The sequence below is a fragment of the Lissotriton helveticus genome, chromosome 8 (genome assembly GCF_964261635.1).
Source record: "Lissotriton helveticus chromosome 8, aLisHel1.1, whole genome shotgun sequence".
In the NCBI taxonomy this organism is placed as follows: domain Eukaryota; kingdom Metazoa; phylum Chordata; class Amphibia; order Caudata; family Salamandridae; genus Lissotriton; species Lissotriton helveticus.
The window spans coordinates 1,691,388,510-1,691,409,892 of NC_136069.1; the positions used below are offsets into that span (position 1 = coordinate 1,691,388,510).

The 21,383-nt window shown below is 41.1% G+C and overlaps 1 protein-coding gene across 1 annotated transcript in view; it reads right to left on the reverse strand.

Moving 5' to 3' along the window:
- LOC144774105 (vomeronasal type-2 receptor 1-like) overlaps window positions 1-21,383 on the reverse strand; it is a 140,939-nt gene that overhangs the window by 44,192 nt on the left and 75,364 nt on the right. The window contains 2 exon segments of the mRNA XM_078659130.1: window positions 2,667-3,565; window positions 16,272-16,395. Of these exon segments, the coding sequence (XP_078515256.1) occupies window positions 2,667-3,565; window positions 16,272-16,395 (1,023 nt within the window).

A 21,383-nucleotide genomic window follows, 5' to 3' on the forward strand; every position in this document is an offset into this window, starting at 1 on the left:
ATCTAGTGTGCAACCAACCGGTTACCTTCTTTTATCTTGTGAAGAGGGCCCTTAGAGGCGCGGCAGATCACTGGCAGCTTTAACGCTGGACAGACATTGCTGCGTATGGTGGCTATATGCGGAGGCTGTCAGAAAAAGCAAGTACGCGCGTATGGCGGCCGTGCTCTCTTGGGCCAAATGATGATTCTGCATTAAACAGGTGGCATATGCAACTTCCCTGTGTTGCACTGCGGCTGGGTGTCATTTAATTAAGCTTCACTTGCAGCCTTCAGGCTGACAGGTAGGGCGTCAAAAGACGCAATATTTCTTAATTGTCAGATGCATTTTCTCAAGATGATTACAAGCTTCCTCCCGCAGCGTTCGCGGCACCCCTGGCTTCTCCTGATGGCGCACTGGGGTGCCGCGGCGCACAGTTTGGGAACCACTGGATTAAACCCAGATCAGTTGACTTGGGGTGTTGAATTTGCTCAAACGCTCTGTCCATCATCCCCTTTGGTATCGCTTTGTTCTCCCTAAGCTGGCAGGGTGTTCCAAGACGTGGGTCCCTTGTTTACTTTGCCACTGGATTCACGATTCGCTGGCTGAGGAGGGTTATGAACCCAAAACCGGTCCCCGGATGCTTGTTTCCAGTCCAGGGAAGACATGGCTTGGCAGTTCGGGTTGGACTGTTCCCATGAGGCAAAGGGTCAGACTGATTTGCATATAGCCATGTCTGAACTGGGGTGGCTGAGGGGGCTAAAGAATTATGATGGATTAAACCCAGATCAGTTGACTGGGGGTGAGTGTTTGATTTGCTCAAACGCTCCGTCCATCATACCCTTTGGTATCGCTTTGTTCGCCCTAAGCTGTTAGGGTGCCCAGACGTAGGTCCCTTGTTCACTTCGCCACTGGATTCAAGATAGCCTGGCTGATGAGGGTTATGAACCCAAAACCGGTCCCCGGATGCTTGTTTCCGGTCCAGGGAAGACATAACTTGGCAGTTCGGGCTGGACTGTTCCCATGGGGCAAAGGGTCAGACTGATTTGCATATGGCCATGTCTGAACTGGGGTGGCGGAGTGAGCTAAAGAATGATGATGGATTAAACCCAAGATCATTTGACTGGGGGTGAGTGCTTGCAATGTTCAACACTCCGTCCATCATCCCCTTTGGTCTTGTTTTGTAGAAAAACCCTTAGTGAATCCAAGCTCAACTTTTTTTGCTCGCAATGCTAACTCAAATAGACAGAAAGGCTGGGGCAAGATAGTGTTTGAAGTGTTGGCTATTTGGAGTAGAGGAAACCTCCAGAAAGAGTTGTGTGACTTTCCCATGTTGGTGAGTCTTGATACTCTTATCTATCAGTAACGACTTGAGGAGTTACATGTAGAGACTGAGGCTGGCAGGAGATGGTATGGAACTCTAGGGCACTTCTCATGTTCTAGGGATCTTCTGGGACCTGGCGGTACCCATGTCAACAAATAGGTATCAATTCGTAGGAGAAGAATCAATGAAAGACATAACCAGTGAATCCCATGTGAGACTCCAGGTTTTGATGAGGTTTAGATGATTGTGTGAAAGGCAGCTGAGAAGCTTGTCAAAATACAGAGGAAGGGATCACCTTAATGTAAATGTAAATTGAGTATTCATAAAGTGCACAGCTACTGGAGGCACCCCGGCACTGGGGACTGTTAGGAAGATTAAGCGAGCTATTGCCCAGAGTCACATGGTGTTGGGCAGACCCCTGCCGCCGGATCCAGGGATCGAACCGTGATCCCCAGCGTCCGGTGTCAGTCGCCCTGGCCGCGGCACCACACCTCTTCCCTAAACTGCAGCCTGGAGGATATTGTCTATGATGTGCAAGGAAACAGTCTCCATGCTGCGCATGACCTGATGCAAGAATAGAAGTTGTGCAGGAGATGGTAGGCATTGGTGTGATATTCTAGTTGAGTGTAGGCTCCTTTTACATTGATCTTGCCAATTAAGGCTTGATGAGTGATAGACTGGCTGGTTGGTCATCAGTGTTAATATAGGTATCTCTAGGACTGTGAAGACCTGAACTGTTTTGAGAGCACTTGCTTAAAGGACAGGAGTGCTCTCCTGTCCTTTTGAATTGGCGTAGGGCAGCACAGCAAAATGACTTGCGGTGCGGCCCTAGGCCAATTCTTCATAAATGAGGCCCTGAGTAACTACTTAGATCAACATTATCTCCCCTGGTAACTCCACCCCCTGTGTTTACTCATATCAAGATCATTTTGACTCTCAGGGAGAGGATGGGCTGTTACCAGGGGGTACCAGCGGGACCCTGAGAATCCAGCTATAAGTGGGAAATTTGGGTCACTGCCAGCAGGTGGAGTCTTAGAGTAAAACAACACAGATTAGAGGTGTTACCTGTTACTGGATGAATACGCATTAACAGGGAACCTGCTCTGTGGTCCTAAGTGAAAAATGCAAGCACTCTCACTTTTGATAAAGGTCAGTAGACATTGTGACTCCCTGGCCATGAAAAAAATTAAGTGTCGAATATGTGGAAGATACTAGCACGCCACTTACATAAGTCTTTTTTTATAGTTGGTGAACATTTTTACATGATTTGTAATGTCACTTTTATTGGTCATCATAATTGTCAATGATCCTGATTAATTATCCGTGTACCAGAAAAGAAAATTCATCCCTCTTTAACTCTATTAACTTTGTGTTTTCCTACTAAGTAAGTCCTGGAGTTTCTTTCAGGCCTTACAAGAATGGTGTAACTCTTGGGAAAGAATATGCACCCGAGCAGTCCAGCGCTGGAGCACAGGATGGCAAACACCTCCACCGCCACCATGTACTTCCCCCGTGTACTCAGGTACGCCGGGAAGAAGGAGATCCACACACTGACAAACACCAGCATACTGAAGGTGATCACCTTGGCCTCGTTGAAGGTTCCAGGCAGATTCCTTGATAGAAATGCCACTATAAAGCTGACTGTGGCCAGGAGGCCCATGTATCCCAGCATGCAGTAGAAGAAGATGGTGTCTCCTTCATTACACTCAATGATTATCTTTTCATTGTAAGTCTTCATGTTCAATTCTGGGAATGGAGGAGACTTTGCTAGCCATAAAATGCAGATTACAATTTGAATCAACGAACAGAAGAAAACTATGCAAAATGGTGTTTTCGATCCCAGCCACTTACGTGAGGAGCTGCTGGGATTTGTGGCCTTAAAAGCAAGAACAACAAGAATTGTTTTTGCCAGAACACAGGCAACACTGATAGTAAAAATTACCCCAAATATAGTCTGTCGCAGCATGCATGTGAGCTTCGTAGGGGGGCCAATGAACATGAAGGAACAAAGGAAGCAGAACATGAGGGTGGTGAGGAGCAGGTAACTGAGCTCCCGGTTGTTGGCTTTCACAATAGGAGTGTGTTTGTATTTGTTGAAGAGAAGCAGAAGAGAAGCAGTGGTAAGGACCATCACTGATGCACAAACGGCCAGTGTTAGACCCAGGGGATCATCCAGTGTTAGAAATTCAACCTGCTTTTGAACGCATCGATCATGTCTCTTATTGGACCACTGTGTTTCAACACATTTAAGGCATGTCACTGCATCTGCAAAAGAAAAAAACATGTTTGCATTGTCTCCAAACATGTCTATTTAGAAAAACTGATGTTGATGGTTTGGCCTAAAAGAATCATTAAACATGCCTGTGAGTAGGCGAGACACTACAACAGAGAGGCACATTTGAATCCACAACAACATGAGACTGATAAGAACAGCATCGACTGTTTCCTGACCGTAAATCTAATCGGCCAAGATATTGTCAAGATCCTAAAACACAATAGTAAATTCTTAATTCAAAGAGTTGTTGGCTTCAGTACACCTTTTGTCGCATATACAAAAGGGTTTACACCAAAGTCTTGTATGATTACTGAGCTCATCACTTCCTCCCCAAGGCTTGGTTTCTGACATGGATATTATTTAGGTCTTGCCAGGGGCTGCAGCTCAGAGGTTGCAACATATGTACCAAGATCACAGGGATGGCTGCATACTACATTTGTATGCTCATTCCTCATTCCACCATTTTGTGAGCTGCATTTTCCCTGTGCCTCAGATTGCAGTGAACCAAAGTCCAGGAGGCGTTAAGGTGGCAGGCTAGTGCTCTCTCTTGCCTAAAATTTAAAACACGATTTTCCCTACGTGTGATTGTATCATTTTTAACTGTTTTGAGTAGAAACATGTGGTTGCCCATGACTGTTTTCATTTACCCTGTTGAATTGTGGGATTTGCAGTCTGTAGTTTTTCTCCTCTCATTTCCCTTGACTATCTTTTTTACCTCCTAATTTCTCCCTGGCTCTGTGCTCAGACTTGTATGTAAATCAACCCACCACCAGCTCCCATTTTATGTGAGCAGGTGAGTGAAACCAACACCCCCTTTTTCCCCATTAGCAGCGGGATATTCTACATCGGAGAGTAAACAGAGGGTGCTCTGAGACAGCAGTATTCTGCTGTGGGCTGTTTAAGCTGTGTTTTGTAGGGATTGTGCACTTGTTTTTTGTCCAGGAGAGTGAGCTAAGTTGTATACAAACAATATTGTTAACAGACAACGTTTGTTAGGCCCTTACCTGCAGAAATCCAAAGTGTGGATTTAGCCTGTCTGTCTCCTAGGAGTTTCTGAATAGAGGAGCAGCTTCCAACTCCCTGGCCAGTAAACCCTGACTGAGGTCACAGGGACCTTTTATAGTCTGCTATTGGATGGTATATGTGTGCACTGATTGGTGGCTGCCTTTCTGGAGTTTCTATTGGATTAGGGTTAGTGTTCTCATTGGTTGGATATTTGAGGGTTTGGATTGGTCCCTGGATCGGTGATTCTAATGGTGTAGGACTTCGTGTTAGTGATCTGATTGGCAGATAGGTATAGGGTTTCGGATTGGTTCCTTGGGCTGGGCTTTCTATTCGAAGTAGGGCTTAGGGTTTCCTGTGTGATTGGTTGCTGGATCTACGGTTAAGTCTAGGGCTAGGGTTATGCTTTCTACTGGATATAGGGTTTATGGTTTCCTGTGTGATTGGCTGCTGGCAACAGAGTTGGGACTAGGGTTGGGATTTAGACTTTCTATTGGACATAGGGTTTAGGGCGTTGCACCTGATTGAGTGCTTGGGTAGGGCTATGATTGGTTGTAGGGTCTTGGTCTCCTATTTGTCCTTGGGTTTAGGGCTAATGTTGTGATTGGTTAGGGTTAGGGCTTTAGTTCCCATTAGCTGAAGGGGTCACCTGGCTACTAGGGCAATAAAAGGATATGGCTTAGTGCGTCTCAGTCTGGGCATCGAGGCTAAGGGCGGAGAGGTCATAGGTGAGTGCCTGTTTGAGGCTGTTCGAGACTGGTCGGGACCAGGGCCAGAAATACTGCCCATGTTCTCATTCATCAGCACACACCCTACCCCATCCACATCCACAACCAGAGTAAGACACTCACTCCAAATATACTAAACTCATTTACTATAAACAAACCCTATGCACAATCCAATATCTCAGCACACACCACTAAACCACATCTATAGATCCTTCTATCCCAGCTACCACACATTTCTACCATCACCTACAAACAGTACACAGCTCTATCCTATACCACTAACCAATCCACTCATCACTTACACAACCCAATTCCACATCATACTTAACTACAACCCATCAAGACACACACTCCCCACTCTAATTACCCCTAACAAACCCATTTTTATCACTAACAAACCTATACTCAGCCGCCATCATTTGTCCGACCAACACCCTCCTCTTCTTTCTACCACAATAACACAATAGCACACCACATACCCTCCAGGGCACTACACATGTTAACTCTTGCAGCAAACAAGTCTAAGACAAACACTCTGAACTCTACTTCATCCCCTCCTACACACAACGTAAACTCTACCTCAAAAACCACCTCCTTTCACTGACAACTTCGACAAACAAACGCTACTATACAAACAAATCCATCTACATAAATCAAATACACCAGCACCTCTTTTCACTTCTCCACAAACACAAAACATATCACAATAATCAACAGACGGTAGGGGTGGTTTTAACGGTAGCACATCACTCTTTGTATATATTGAACATTGGTATACGGTATTGGTGCCCCTCAAGGTAAAGAACATACACCCCACTACCTCAGGTGTCAACCCACTGTGGTTCAAGTGAACGCAGTGTACATGTCATATATAGAAATAGAACTTGGCACTCTGACCTGTTCATTAATTAATTCACTGAAAGTTATCCAAAACTACAATACTAAATTTAAAAAAGGAGCAATGCATAGTTTGCTGTTCAATTGAATGTATGTAAGATACACACATTTGGCAATATTCTCAATACATTTAGTTCAGAAGCAAAAATTGCTAAGACATTGTATTACAAGGATGGAGGGCATAATACAGTAAGCCTGTAGAGGCAGTGGATCGGCAGCCGACGTGTTTCGGTACAAAGTAACTTTTTCAAGGCTTAAAAGCAATCCATATAGTTCACTCAACTATCATAGATACCTAGGGTCTTTTTGTCAAGTTGACTGAGTCCTATTCAGTGGCTTTTTGGATGTCATCGAAAACAATAACAGCACCACACAATTTCAGTGGGTCAGATATTTGTCCTTCCAACATAAGGGTATAATGGCCCTTGCGATTCGGTCGGCTTGTTTATGTCAAAAATGGCCCAGTCCTGCCTCTCAGAGAACTAGGTCCTATTACATCATGGACCAAAATGAGCCCATGGAATTACGAGGGAACAGAGGGCTGTGATATGCCCCTTTGGCTGTAAGCTTCGTCGCGTATAGAGACCGTCCCGAAAGGTTCGTCAAAACATATCATGCACACCAGCACAACAAAATCTCTCAAGACCAACACCTCATTATACTTACCGTCCCAACATATAAATATACACCCACCTTTCAAACTACACACATGAAAAAACTCAAATGCCATGCTTTCTCTCTTCCACCACAACTAACACATACAGCAACCAACCGCTTCTCATCCATTGTTCAATGTAGAGCCTTACTACATGACCCACATGCTGCTCCACCACCCTTGACTCATACACCTTCTGCCCTAAAAACACACAAACAATATAAGCAATGTGCCACACCTTGCAACTCCACTTCTACATGTCTACTGCACAACAAAGTCACACCACAAAAACAACACAGTGCACCAACTCACTCTCAAACACCATCACCACCACCTACAGACACAGACCCATCAAAATGCCTTCTTAGCCTGCTGGATGAGAAACATGATATAGAAGAGCTACACTATTGCTATCCTCATACATCTAATACCAGCACTAAGGACACATCTGCTATATGCCCAAAAAATACTGATCACTCTTCTACAAAACAAAGCCACACTATCAACAAAGCACATACGGTAAACTGTCTACTAATAAATACTCTATTCATCTCTAAAAACAAACGTCACATCTACGACCTTCTCACTGACACAAAACCAAACATACTATTCCTAACTGAAGCTTCGTTGGGAGACACAATGGCCCCAATACTGCATGAAGCCATTTTTTTAGGCTATCACATGATCATCCAAATGCATAAAAAGGGAGGTGGCCTAGCTGTTGTGTTCAGGCAAACGTTACATATCACTACAGTGGACGACGTTGCCATAAAAGATTGTGAGGCGCTTTTCACCAGATCCAATCCTACACCATCTTTCTCCTGTAACTTCCTGTACCTTTACAGACCTCCACCTGGAATGGCGACATTCCCAGACACACTTCTAGACATGGTTTCAAGCCTGATAACACTACACTCCAACCCATGCGTTCTGGGTGACCTCAACTTTTGGTTTGACAAACCCAATATGCTCCATCCAAAAACAATAATCGCTGGCTAAGACACATTGAACCAGCATCAGATCATCTACAAACCCAAACACTACACTGGACTCATCCTAGATGCCTTTTGTGCTCTAGGTCACATGGTGTGACCACCATTTGCTTTCCTTCCAACATAAAATAACAGTAAGCGAAGCACCTAAACCACCTTACATGCATCCACCTAACGACCATGGGACAAACTCAATTTGGAACCCTTAGAAACAGAACTAACATCCAGTACATATCTGGAAACAATACTTTCTGTTAAAAAATGACATGAGTGGCTGCAGGAAGCTTTTGATATCCTGATACCACTCAAAACCATACAACAGGACAAAAGAACACAAGCACCTTGGAGAAATACAGAGAACAAATTAGAAAGCTGCAACATGCCTGGGTTAAAACAAACGCTAATCAAGAAAAATTAATGGATTATACAAGTCAGCTATCAAAGAAGCAAAATAAAGGTATTATTCAGACAGAATTCAAAATGGTAAATGTGCAAATAACGATATATATAAAATACTCAATTAATTTTGTAAACAAAAAGTGCCTAGTAGGAACTCATCCCGTTACTCAAGATTTCACAGACAAAATGGCAAATCATTACACTAACAAAGCATACACTTTACACTCATACTTAAAACAAAAACAAAGCACCAGCGATGACCCTTTTCCAAAACAACAATCCAAGAATACTCTAACTCAGCCTCCCCATTCCTTCCAACACATTTCACACAATGACCAATCCAGTAAGAAGAATCATCAACGATTCCTTAACTACTGGAATACTTCCAGAAGAACTCAAACTCATACATTAACTGAAGAAAACAAACTTGGACCCGCTGAACAGTGACAACTACAGACCCACTACAAATGGACCTTTACCGGGCAAACGTACAGAAAGAGCAGCGTTTACCCAGATGTCACAATTCATTGAAGACAATGCCATAATTTCAGACTTCCAAATGGGAATTGACCCAGCATGAAGCACAGATTCTGCCCTCCTTGTCACCTGGGATGACCTGAAGAACACAGTTGACTGCAACGAGGTTGCTGCGCTACTTCTCTTGGATCTCTCAGCTGCCTCTGACATGGTTAACTATAACACTCTGATACAAAGATTCTATGAAGCCGGCATAGAGAGGATTGATCTAGACTGGATCGCATCCTACCTTCACAACAGAACTAATGTCATCCATACCGCATCTTATTCATCTAAGCCAAACTCCACAAAAACAGGGGTTTCTCAAGGCTCTATTATGTCACCCATACCTGTACTGATCAATCAATTTAACCTCACATGCTATAACTATGCAGATGACACTCAAATTCTCCTTCAACTAGAATGCCCCAAAGACATTGGAAACTTGCCGATTTTGAGTTTTCTCAGAGCCGTGGATCAATGATAACGTGGACACATCTCGAATTGAATACTTCCAAAATGGAAATACTCACGTGTGGTCGCCGCCTAGCCTGCTGAACTGGGATCACTACCAAAAGTACTGAAGAAAGTGAGAAACCTTGGAATGACCATGGACTCCAAGCTATCGATCCCCCCAAACAAACCTTTTTAAACCCTTCCCTCTAACTCTTCCCCTCCACATCCCTTTTACTTATCACAACCTCCTCTCACTGCTTTGACCTCCAAAACAAAAACAAAACTATATTCCCTCTTCTATCCCTCCACTATCCTTTTCAATCCAAATAACAGACAAACATGTCCACTCATATTTAGCTATACTAATCCTTTAAAGGTTCCAAAGAAATGTGCTACTCGCTGAAAAAGTGCTTCAGCACCTCACCATGGGTAGCAAGCGCTTCCAACTATGGGTAAAGTTAAATTATACACCGACGGCATTATGCCTATTATAAAGCCAGAGAAGGAAGTGCAGGCAAAACCCTTCCAAATTTTTTACCTTTATGAGTCGTTCGACAGATGCAAAATTAATAAAAGGAAAACAGAAATAATTTTGTGTATCTAGCGATTTAAAATGTAAATGTAAATGTAGTTGAGCTTATATAGCGCACAGCTACCCGCAGTGGGTTTCCCGGCGCTTGCTTAGGGAACCCTTCCTGGTATTCCCCTGTGAGATAGCAGGGTATCCACAAGGTGAAAGTCAGGCATCCCGCCGCGAGGGGCCGTTGTGGAGATTAAGCAAGCTATTGCCCAGAGTCGCAGAGTGTGAACCCGTGAGTCACCGGGGCAAGAATTATCGAGTCTGTGGAATTTTTAGCCCAAGACCCCGCCGAGGCGGGGAATTGAACCCTGGTCCAGGACCGATCTCAGCTTCCGGGTCTGCTGCCTCTAACCCCTGAGCCACACTTTACACCCCAATATGCTTGTTTATTTTTCGCCATTTACTTCAGAATTATATGATTTGAATTTTGTTCCATTGTTATGAAAATTTGAGCCTTTTCTCACAATGGAATTCTCTCCCAATAACTATTCTCTGCAGGATTGCCTTGATCAAAATGTCGGTGCTTTCACTGTTTAATTTTCAGCAATTCCCTGTGTTTTAGTGAACTTTTTTACAAAATTCGAGGCAATGTTATACGTCAAACAACATTATACTTATTATAAAGCCGGAGAAGGAAGTGCAGGCAAAAGCCTTCCAGATTTTGACCTTTATGAGTCGTTCGGCGGATACAAAATTAATAAAAGGAAAACAGAAATTATTTTGTGTATCTAGGGATTTACACCCCAATATTCTTCCATGCCTAAATACAAATCTCAAAAGATACCTAGGTGTTTATTGTTTGCCATTTATTTCGGAATTACATGATTTGAATTTTGTTCCATTGTTATGAAAATGTCAGCCTTTTCTCTCAATGGAATTCTCTCCCATTAACCATTCTCTGCAGGGTTGCCTTGATTAACATATTGGTGCTTCCACTGTTTAATTTCCTTTTTTCAGCAACTCCCTGTGTGTTAGTGAACTCCTTTTTTATGAAATTAAAGTCAATCTTTAGATCATTCTTGTGGGCCAAGAAGGTTCCTCGAATTGCACTGAGCACTTTTTATGAGGAACTGGAAGATGGTGGCTTAGACCTCCCCAATCTGAGGGAATACTATTTTGCATATTTGGCACAATACATGTCTAGATTTAAGCAGGGACCACATCCGGGTCTTTCTATTAACTTTTTCATGAATTTAGTATGTAAAGAAAATAAGATCCACTGCCCACTATCACTATTTATATCTCCAAAATTAGTAAGATATAAGTGTTAACACAAGTTTTTCATAAACATCAGGCCTTTTTTAGAAGGTACTCCATCCCAGTTATTAATGTCGCAACTCTGATAGCTGGTCTTTTTGCGTCAGCAGGAATTAGAGATTCATTTTTAATTATACAAAATTAGACCAAGGCCTGTTTTTGGAAATTCTCTGACTTTCTTCGGAATCATAGATGGCTGAATAGAAGTGAAATATCTCAATTAAACTTCCTCCTCCTTGGTTCATATAATATTCTCAGTAAGTTCTTTAGCAAACTTGATTTGCTTCAGATCATTGGGCAGAAACAGTTAGTTTATGACTTACTGGAAGATATGGTAGTGAAAACGCCTGATGAATGGAAAAAATGTCTAGCCTCAATTAAGGAGAAAAATCTTGAGGCCAAGGCCATAACAAAATGTGGTAAATATGAGGACTTGGAAATTGCAGCAAATATGTGGTCTTCAGTTAATAACTTACATTTTATTTTGGTTAGAGGGGCTAATTGGCAAATGATGGTATATTTGGGCAAGTAGTTACTTTATAGAACCCCTTGCTTTGTAGCCAAGGTTTATCCCAATGAATCGGGGCAGTGTTTCCGGTGCCATATTCACCCTTCAGCCAACTGGACTCATATATTCTTTCAGTGCCCCCTGATCCAGAAAGTTTGGAATGATATATTTGATTATTTAGCAACCAGATGTTTAATAACGATTGGGTTTAATGCTCGACTGATAGTGTTGGGCTATGATCCTGACCTATGGCTACCAGAGAAGTTTATTAAACTATTATGTATTGGAATGGCTGTCACCAGATCACTTTTCCTTCAAAGATGGCGAACAGATCTAATTCCATCTAAAAACGAATTAGTTCAGAAAATGGCACAGGTTAAAAGAAGCGAACCAGCCTATGGCCCTCCAATTGGTGGACTCAAGAAGTTTGAGAACATCTGTGCACTATATTTTGACTATGATTTCTGAAAGTTAGTATTTATCCTGACATATTTCTCTAATCTGTCCTTACTTTTATGAATCTCAGAGTTTGGCACTTTAACATGTATAGTATAGTTCATGTAGTTTTACCAGTCTTATAGGATTAAGTTACATGATTTTTTACTAATTTACATATATTTTAGATACTTCAGATTTAACGTTTTGTTTAATTGATTTTAATTTGAGGCAGTGGATATAAGTTTCAAGATATGCGTTTTTTAATCTTACGGGTAAAAATGCTTTTTAGATCCCCCTGCTTATTGCTCTCTGGGTTTGTTACTTTTTGAGTAATTGGTGCTATTTATTACCCCTTCGGATGTCATTGATGGATTTTAATGGATGTGTATTTGGATTCAAATGTATTTGTTGTATATGGTTTTCAATAATTATTATTATTTTTTTTTTAAAAAGAGTAACTTGTTGGCAGAAGATCCTATAACGTGGCAGCTAGCTAGGTGGAAAATTGGTGGCCATCTTGAAAAGATCATCCGCCTGAAAATTCTGGGTGTGTCATATAGATAACACTTTCCATGATCTCATTGAAAGGCAGAACTTAACACCCCCCAATATTTTTTCGCACGTGGTGACCCCAACATTTGTCGCATATTGGTATCTTCAAAATATGGACCAATATGTTGTAAAGATGATGACTATCTTTGCACACAGCAATTTGATATTTTCAAGCTTAACTAAGGGAATTAGAGAAAGGAAGAGCGCAACAACAGGGCGGGAGAAAGGGAAAACACAAGAAAGGTAGAAAGATCATGCTTATAAATGCTGTTATGTATCATATTTCAAAGGTATTTACAGTTTACATGTAAATATTGAATTAATTAGCCAAAACAAAACATTCTGTAAACAATCACATATCTTTGATTAATAGCAATGCATTGGAATCAAATTTCAATCAGTGCCAAATAAAGTCAGAACATTCTGAAGACATTGATTAGTGTTCACACAAACAATAATTTGTACTACACATAGAGCATTGGTGACTGTATATATGGAAGAAGCACATGATTACTGGTATTAATGATACTAACTGTTTGGCCATAGATAATAATGTTTGCCATTCAACAGCTAAATTCAAGCCTTTTGTGACATTTTCACTTTTACAAGCAGTTCTCTTTCATCGTGAGTATTTGTTCAACATTGGAACTTCTTTTGCAAGGATTGACCACTTTGATTACCCACCAGGTTGTATCTTTCTCAGAATGCTTGAATGTAATGTAGTGTTCAACTATAGGGGCATTTTCCACATTGCATCATATTCTAGATTGATGTAGTAGTATTCGCTTTTTTACCTGATGGGCTGTTTTGCCTATGTAGTGGAGCCCACATGGACATCTAATTTACTTGTGTTACAGTTTGAAAAATGTTTTAAAGTAACTTGTTCACCATTGATGGTAAAGGTTGTACTAGTTTTTGTGGTGTTACAGGCTACACACAGGTTGCATTTAAAATAGCCAACTACTCATGAAAGGTGAACCATATTGTCTACTGTTACTGGAATGGGGGTTTTAAAGGCATGAACAAATTGGTCTCTCAAGTTAGATCCTCTTTTAAAAGCAAAGGGAGGCTTCTGTTTGAATTTGTCACCTTTTGAGTAGAGTCCAATTCTATAAGATTGAGTTCCAAATGTAGAGACACAGACTAATTGTGATTCCTTTCTTTTGGCTTTCTTTCTAAAAGTGTAATTTTCAAAATTATAATCAAAAAGGTAACATTACAATTAAAAGGGGTTTCTCATTACAGTTCCATAAACACCAAACATGGCGTAGCTATAGACACCAAACATGACATAGCTACTGAAAGGGACATGTAGATACAAAAGTGGGTGAAACATTAAAGGGCCAATTCACGAAGGTGACTTGCACTTTTGAATAATTTGTATGAGTGATTTATTCTTAAACTTGTGTCTGACTTTACTACTTTCGGCTATTTAGAAAATCTGAATGTAGTTACTCAAAATGGCATTCTTACACATTCTACTGCTTATGAAAGGGGTGGGGCCAGATTTTCGATTATAACTTACTTCTGCCCAAAAAGAACTATTAGTAAGTTTAGCAACACACATGGCCAACCACTGCTACTACCCCACCTCACATAGAACATAATGGAAGAAGAAACTTAAACTAAAAACCCATTGGAAACAATGTTACATGAAAGTAAATTGTTTGAAATAGTTAAACATATAAATATAATTTAATGTTAAAAATATCTCAACTGAATATCTATAAGTTAATTACAAAACATTTTAAAACCTGTTTTTAATTAAAAAAATATGTTAGATTACATTTTGTTACAATATAATTCATTTACTTTTCATTTTTTCTATACATAATTTTTATTAAATATTAATACATAATCAAATCTTTTTACTGTAGGTAGGAATTCATTTTTTAATTTAAAGTTTAGCAAAATACATTTAATTTAATTTAAGATATGTATTTAATATTTAATTTACATTTATGTTAATAGTTTGTAGATGTATTTTCTTAAAATATATAATTAACAGAATGCTATGTAGAAAAAAATCTTTTCAGAATTTTTTCAAAGTTTAATAAAGTTTTTAAGTTTTGTATATACTTTGCCACACAGAGATCTATGCAACTTCAGGTGAAACCCCCCCTTTGGTAAAATACAGGGAAACGTTCCCTATAATTTACCATAGAGAGATCTCCATTCCGACTGTGGCGATCCCCTTTTAGTTAAAGCTAAGTAAAAGTAGAAAAGTTTATTAAACGTTCAAAAAGTAGCAAACATATTTTTTATTTTAAATATTAACATGATAGCCAAATTAATAATTGTTCAACTTAATTGATTCTGAGAAAAAACAATTTAATTATTGATGTATTATTCTAAGAGAAGATGCTTGCGTTTTATTTGCTGTTACTGTTTATATTGCGTATACTGTAAATATGCATTTGTTTTACTGAGATTGTATTGTGCATTTGTTTGTTGAGTGCTCTCGGTCTAGTTTTACCAACACATCTCATTGCTGTCTCATGTCCTACTGTTGTCACTGACAATCTGAACTGAATACATCAACACTTCATGTGCCAGGAAATCTTTGTTAGGAGTTTCTGCTTGGAAAACTATTTTATAGCAATATGGGCCTCATTGTGGACCTCATCATGATGGAGGTCAGACAAGCCCTCGTTTTGGACACAGCACCGTTTCGGATTCGGCAGTCTCAACAGTCCAATTACAATACAACTTTTGTGCAGGCGGTCATAGACATGTTTTTTTGTATTGCGGCTTGTGCTGTGGCCCAGAAAAAGGCGACAGCACAAGCCGCAATAGTAAAAGGGATATTTTCAAGCAACCAGGCACCTTGCCAGGCCCTTGAAATTCATGGATGTTTGGGGGGCACTGCTCCAATTGTAGGGATAAGGCTCCAACTGCCGCCCCAATATGGTCCTTGAGACTCTCGGAGGTGGTGGTTTTTCCCCCAGCACAAACATTGTAATCCTGTGGTCGGACCGATACTCTGGATGGCGGACGGACCCGTCTGACATCCTAATCGGCCCCTATATGATTTTGGTTAACTCCATTGGCAGATACAAGAGCCAAAATTGAGTTCTCTAGGGAATTCATTCTCTACTAATTGGCAGTAATAGGACACCTACAAAATGTGACAATCAGTGGACAATCAATCCTTGTATTCTGGTGACAAAAGTAACAATCTTACTAAATGCTAGGGGTGGGCAGAACTCGCAGAGTTTCACTCTGTGGACTTCCCCAGAGGAGCATAAAAGCTCAGCGAGATTCCACGGAGTTCTGTGAATGGGTGGAATTGGCATGTCGTGCTGCTCGAGCTGATTTTTAGAACTGGGAGTTTGTTTCACACTGAAAAAGCACACGGAAACAGCACCAAGTGGCATGCCAGAAGGCGCTGCTTCTCGAGTTAATTTTGCTGCTGCTTGATTAGATTTTCTACATGAGAGGCACATTTGTAACCGCAAACGGTCGCAACCTTCTGTGACTGCCCGCCTTGGAGAAATATTGCTGAGTGCCTGACTAGTGACTGAAAATTGAGCTTGGCAAGCCACACACAAGAAAAAACTCCATCATGCTGCAGTTGTTGGAATCTGTCACTCAGTCCTACCAAATACAACCTGAATATTAATCAACTACGCAACTTTGTCACACATGTTTGTAACAGTGAGCTACTCTCAGATGCTGAGGATGAGGTGAGTGAGTAGGAAGAAGAATTGACTAACCAGTGTCATTGCTGATCTCTCCCTGGGAGCAGGGTACACAGTCATAGCAGCACAATGGTTCCCCCTCTCGTGATGTTTTTCTGTACCCAGGGGCACAGTTCTCACTGCAGACTGAACGCGGGACCTGCAGAGTGGGAGAAAAGAGAGTGGTGACCGTTTACTGAGAGAGTCCTTAAGCAGAGAGAGAAGAAACATCAATACATGGAAACTTAAAGTCACACACCGTGAATATATATATAACAATACTTGTGAAAAAGAGAGGAGTGACCCTGGTTACATGGTGAAGGACTTGGATAAATTAGTCGCCAACAAATTATAAATTAACTTAAAAGTACATAGAGATGAAAGGAAAGGCAAAGAACACCTTGACTCATTTTCAATGAATCAATTGTAACTAGCAAAGTTAGATACTGAATAACTTCATACCATGCTAACGAGACAGCATTTTGAAGAGTGTGATCAGTTCCTGTCATCACAATGTTAACAACCCTAAAACCATGATAGGATCTAGGATACTAACACCAAGTTAGGGCCAAGAAGACCTCAGTCATAAGGATGGTCTGATTAATGTTTATTGTACTACCCAATTATTTTTGTTTAGAATAGAAAACACAGGTCCTCCTGCAGACTTCCCAAAGCTGCAGCAAGAATGTCAGAAATATAGATTATAGAGTTAATAAGATTGGGGTTAGTTCGCAATTTATTTCTCAAATAATTAAAGTGTAAGCATGTGATTCCTGGGAGTTCTCACTTATGTATATATATTTCATCATAATGAAATGTAAAAGATGTATTTTCAGCAGGTGGAAAGGTGTTTCAAAAGTGAATTTTGGCCTAGATGTATCAAGATTCCATTTTGCGAATCTTAAATAGCGATTTTTTGCGAATCGCTATTTAGAATTCGCAAAATGGAATGTATGTAAAAAATTGCTTTTTTTTAGCGATTCCTTATTAGTCTTTATTTGCGAATTTGCATTTTGCGAATTCGCAAATAAGGAATAATTTCCCATGCATTCCTATGGGCCAGGAGGCCCATAGGAATGATTGTGAAGTAATTCTCAAATTGCGAATTCGCAATTTGCTAACCGCAATTTGAGAATTATTTAAAGGGTGCAGGGGTGTCTCATGGACACCCTGCTGCACCCCTGAAACTTACATGTGTGTGCATATGGCGCACATACATGCCCTATGGGCATGTATGTGTGTCACATGCCACCCTCAAAATTGCCAGATTTTGGGTTTTGAAAGGATTTCGCAAATTAACACGAACCTCAAATTGGTGTTAATTTGCGATTCCTTAACCTGAATTCGCAGTTTAAAAAAGTATCATACATGGCATTTAAGGAATCGCAAAATTGCGATTCCTTAAATGCTTAAGCAAAATAAGGAATCGCAATTTTTTGCGATTCCTTATTTTGCTAATTTCACATACATTCCAAAAGATGCAAAATGTCCGTTTGCGATTCGTTAAGGCCGAAATTCATGTATAAAGCCCTTCTCTTACACCTTTTTCAATTTTCAGAGCTTCTTTCCCAGTCCCATCCTGAAAATGTAGTTACCTAGTTATCCTTTCGTTTTGCAGGAATCTATTTGTGCAGTTTCAGGATATGGCAATAATTGCATTCTTTGTGGAATACTCAGAGTCATGAGTTTGCTCACACAGAATTTTACCATACTGACATAATAACCATAACTTTGAAAGAGGTCTGTGTGGAGTTAGTGATTATGGTCAATAGAAGAAAGGACACACTCATATAGCATTGTTTTATTATATATGTGTATCCATGCCCAGCTCCTTTTACTCCTTCTCGTGAAACCTATTCCATATTGACTTTTTCTTGAATCATAGACCAGGCCGTCTCACCTTCATTGGGGACGCATCATTACCCAGCACTCACACTACCCACAGCCACAATGTATGTATGTATATATGTGTGCTCTCCACTAATGTGTGCCATTTTAGAAAAGGTTCTATGGCACAGGAGCAGCTCAAATGTTATCCCCTTAGCATTACCCCATAGATGGTTCTGATTCAGGAAGAATTCTGTTCGTCCATCTGCAAAGAAGGGCATTATCTTGGGATACTTGTACATCATAAGTCCATATGCATCGGCAGCCTCCTGGTAACTCCAGCACCCTGGGGAGAAGCACCTCTTGTATAATTTGCTTTAGATCCCCAGAACTGGTAGGGAAATGTATTAGTTCCTTGGTTGGTTGTGCCTGGGTGCTTGAATGATATTTCATCAATTCGACCTCTAAATATCATATTTGCCTACAACTGAACTGTCTACGGATGGTTCATTTTTTGAGAAGTTCAGTATTTTAGTAATATCTACTTTACTGTTCAGTAGGCATTCAATGAGGGGCCTAGGACGTAAGATTGTAGTCCTCACTCAAGGCTAGAGTGTGAATGCCATTGAGCAGATCCTGTAAATTAGAAGCCTACTTATGGAGGACCTTATATTAGGCATGTAGCCAAGAAGATTTAAGTCACCAAAAGGGTTAGCAGGCAGCATTGAGTTAGCTCATGGACCAGTAGACCCAAGTACATTTGGCACATGGTTGATGCAGAGCTGTTGCTGAGGCTTTGTCCAGCATCTAAACTCTTCTGTTCTGCCTAACCTGGGGATGATGAAAGAGGCTTGATAAATGTGTTTGGGTGTTGTGGCTAGCAAGGACTAAGGACTCTTTCATGTGATATGAATGAATTAATTGCTTTTGTAAAGTGTACAATACCTGAAGGTGTCTTAGTGCTGGGCGGACCAAGTCGACAACGGCAGAGCAACAGCCAGGGAGGTGAATCATCCGGCGTTAAGGCTGGGCCAGCAGGAACAGCGAGGTCTTCAGCTGCTTTCTAAACAACTGCAAATTTTGTTGGGAGCGAAGGGCCGGAGGGAGGGCATTCCATAACCTTACACCTTGAAATCTCAGAGTTCTGCTGCCCCGTTTTACTCACTTAAATCTTGAGATCTGAACCTTGTGTTCTGTGCTGGACCTCAGTGTTCTACTGGGAGTGCACCAGGTAAATAGTTCTTGAAAGTAAAGGGGCTCCTTACCATGAAGTTGCCTTATGCACCAGGCACAAGGCTTTGAACGAAATTCTCCTCTTCAGAGGGAGCCAGTGCAGGCCATGTAGAAGATGCACCACAGGTTTGAACTTAGGAATGTTCAAGAGCGTTCTTGCCACCGCATTTTGAAGCGACTGCAGTTTTTTCATCGAGTATTTTGGAATGCCTAGCTAAAGTGTATTACAATAATCTAGCTTCGACCCCACAAGGGCCAACATTATGGTCTTCTGAAGATCAGTTGGAGTAAACAGGAGTATTTTTTTCAGAACCCGTAGTAAATAATAGCCCCCGGATGTCACTGCATTGATCTTGGCACTGAAGCATAGATTGGTATTAAAAATGACATCAAGATTTTTAGCCTTCAAAACTGGCTTCGGTATAGCCCCCGACTCCTAGGGGCCACCGCGATGCATTCCAGAAGGGGGTTTCATTCCCAAAAAACAGTACCTCCATCTTCCCAGAATTTAGGCTTAGGCACAGTTTTCCTCCATCCAGCCAGCCTCTGCGGACATGCAGCTGCGAAAGTTGTGAGCGTCCATCTCAACCTGAGATGTTACTGACACCACAATATGAGTGCCGTCTGCGTAGGAAAGTACGGACAGACCAAAACTCACAATACGCTGAGCCAGGGGAGTAACATAAACGCTAAAAATCACTGTGGAACCCCACATGGGAGGGAGAAAGGGCTAGATGTAACCCCCCCACCTCAACCCATTGTTGCCTGGTTTCTAAAAAGGAGGTTTGCAGCAACAGTGCAGTACTCCTAATGCCCAGCGTGAGCAAGTACCTACCCAGGAGCACATGGTGGACCGTGTCAAAGGTGGCAGAGAGATTGAGTAGGATTAGTGCAACTCTGCCGCCCTTATCCACTCTCGCCGTCACCAGTGCTGACTCAGCACAGTGCTGGGCTCGGAACCCATGATGGGCAGGGTCCAGCAATCGATGGGCATCCGGAAAGGTCTGTAGATCTACATTCATGGTCTTCTCTAGGACCTTCGACGGATATCTTGCTCTGGTGCATACATATTTTTATTGGTAGTGGAGTATGTTTGAGTATGTAGTAGGCAGGCTGTTGCAAGCCTCTCTTGTGTTTTCAGTGCCCTAATTTTTCAATGTAAAGTGGTGTTAATGTTTTATACAATCCCTTCTTTGTTTTTGGAAGATCTACCTGACATTTGCCAAGTCAACAGTTAGATGATAGCCTCCTGTTTACACCCAGGAAAAATGAGGGAAATTGATTATCCAGTTGGTCGCTGGAATAAATGGTGTATTCCTGAAGAGCAGAGCAGGAGGTGTCCCTGCACAATTTTCAAGGAGGGGAACCACTGGTCTGTCCCTTCTAGACTACATTATCTTTAGCCACGGCCCAAATCAGAGATCACATCACCTAAGTGTTCAATTTACACAATGCAGTGATCAAGCAATACGGAAACTAAAACGTGAGTTAAATCTTCTTCTTCCCTCCTCTTGGTCCCTATCTCATATGAATGGAGTCACTCTTATAATAATAATAGAATCTTTATTCGACAAAGTATACAGCCATAAATGATACGGTACATTAAAATAGCAAATTCATAAAAAGGGTTAATTCATTTTAACACCACTGCAAAAGTAACAACACAATATACACTCCTCTTACAGGGCCATTGAATTATACATAGATCTCAGGACTAACTGTTTTTTCCAAGAGCCTATTTAAACATATCACACTTCGCAAAGAACACCCCTCTATCTTAACCATTTCTAGATTTCTTGGATCTCACCATTGCTCTTAAAAAGTGTGTAACCACAAATAAATTGCGTTCATTCTGTAAAAGTTGCACGAGCAAAAGCACAATTCGGGCCTGTCTAAAACCCATGTCTTTTAAATATGGTTTAAGATAAATTGGCAGGGGGTGCGTAAAATATTTCCATAAAAGGACAAAATGTGAAATATCCTATGGAGACCTAGTGTCACACCGGCACGGTCCCCTATCTTCACTTCGTGCTATGAATCCGATGGAGGAGGCCACTAAATGACAAAACATATAAAATCTAAAAAGAG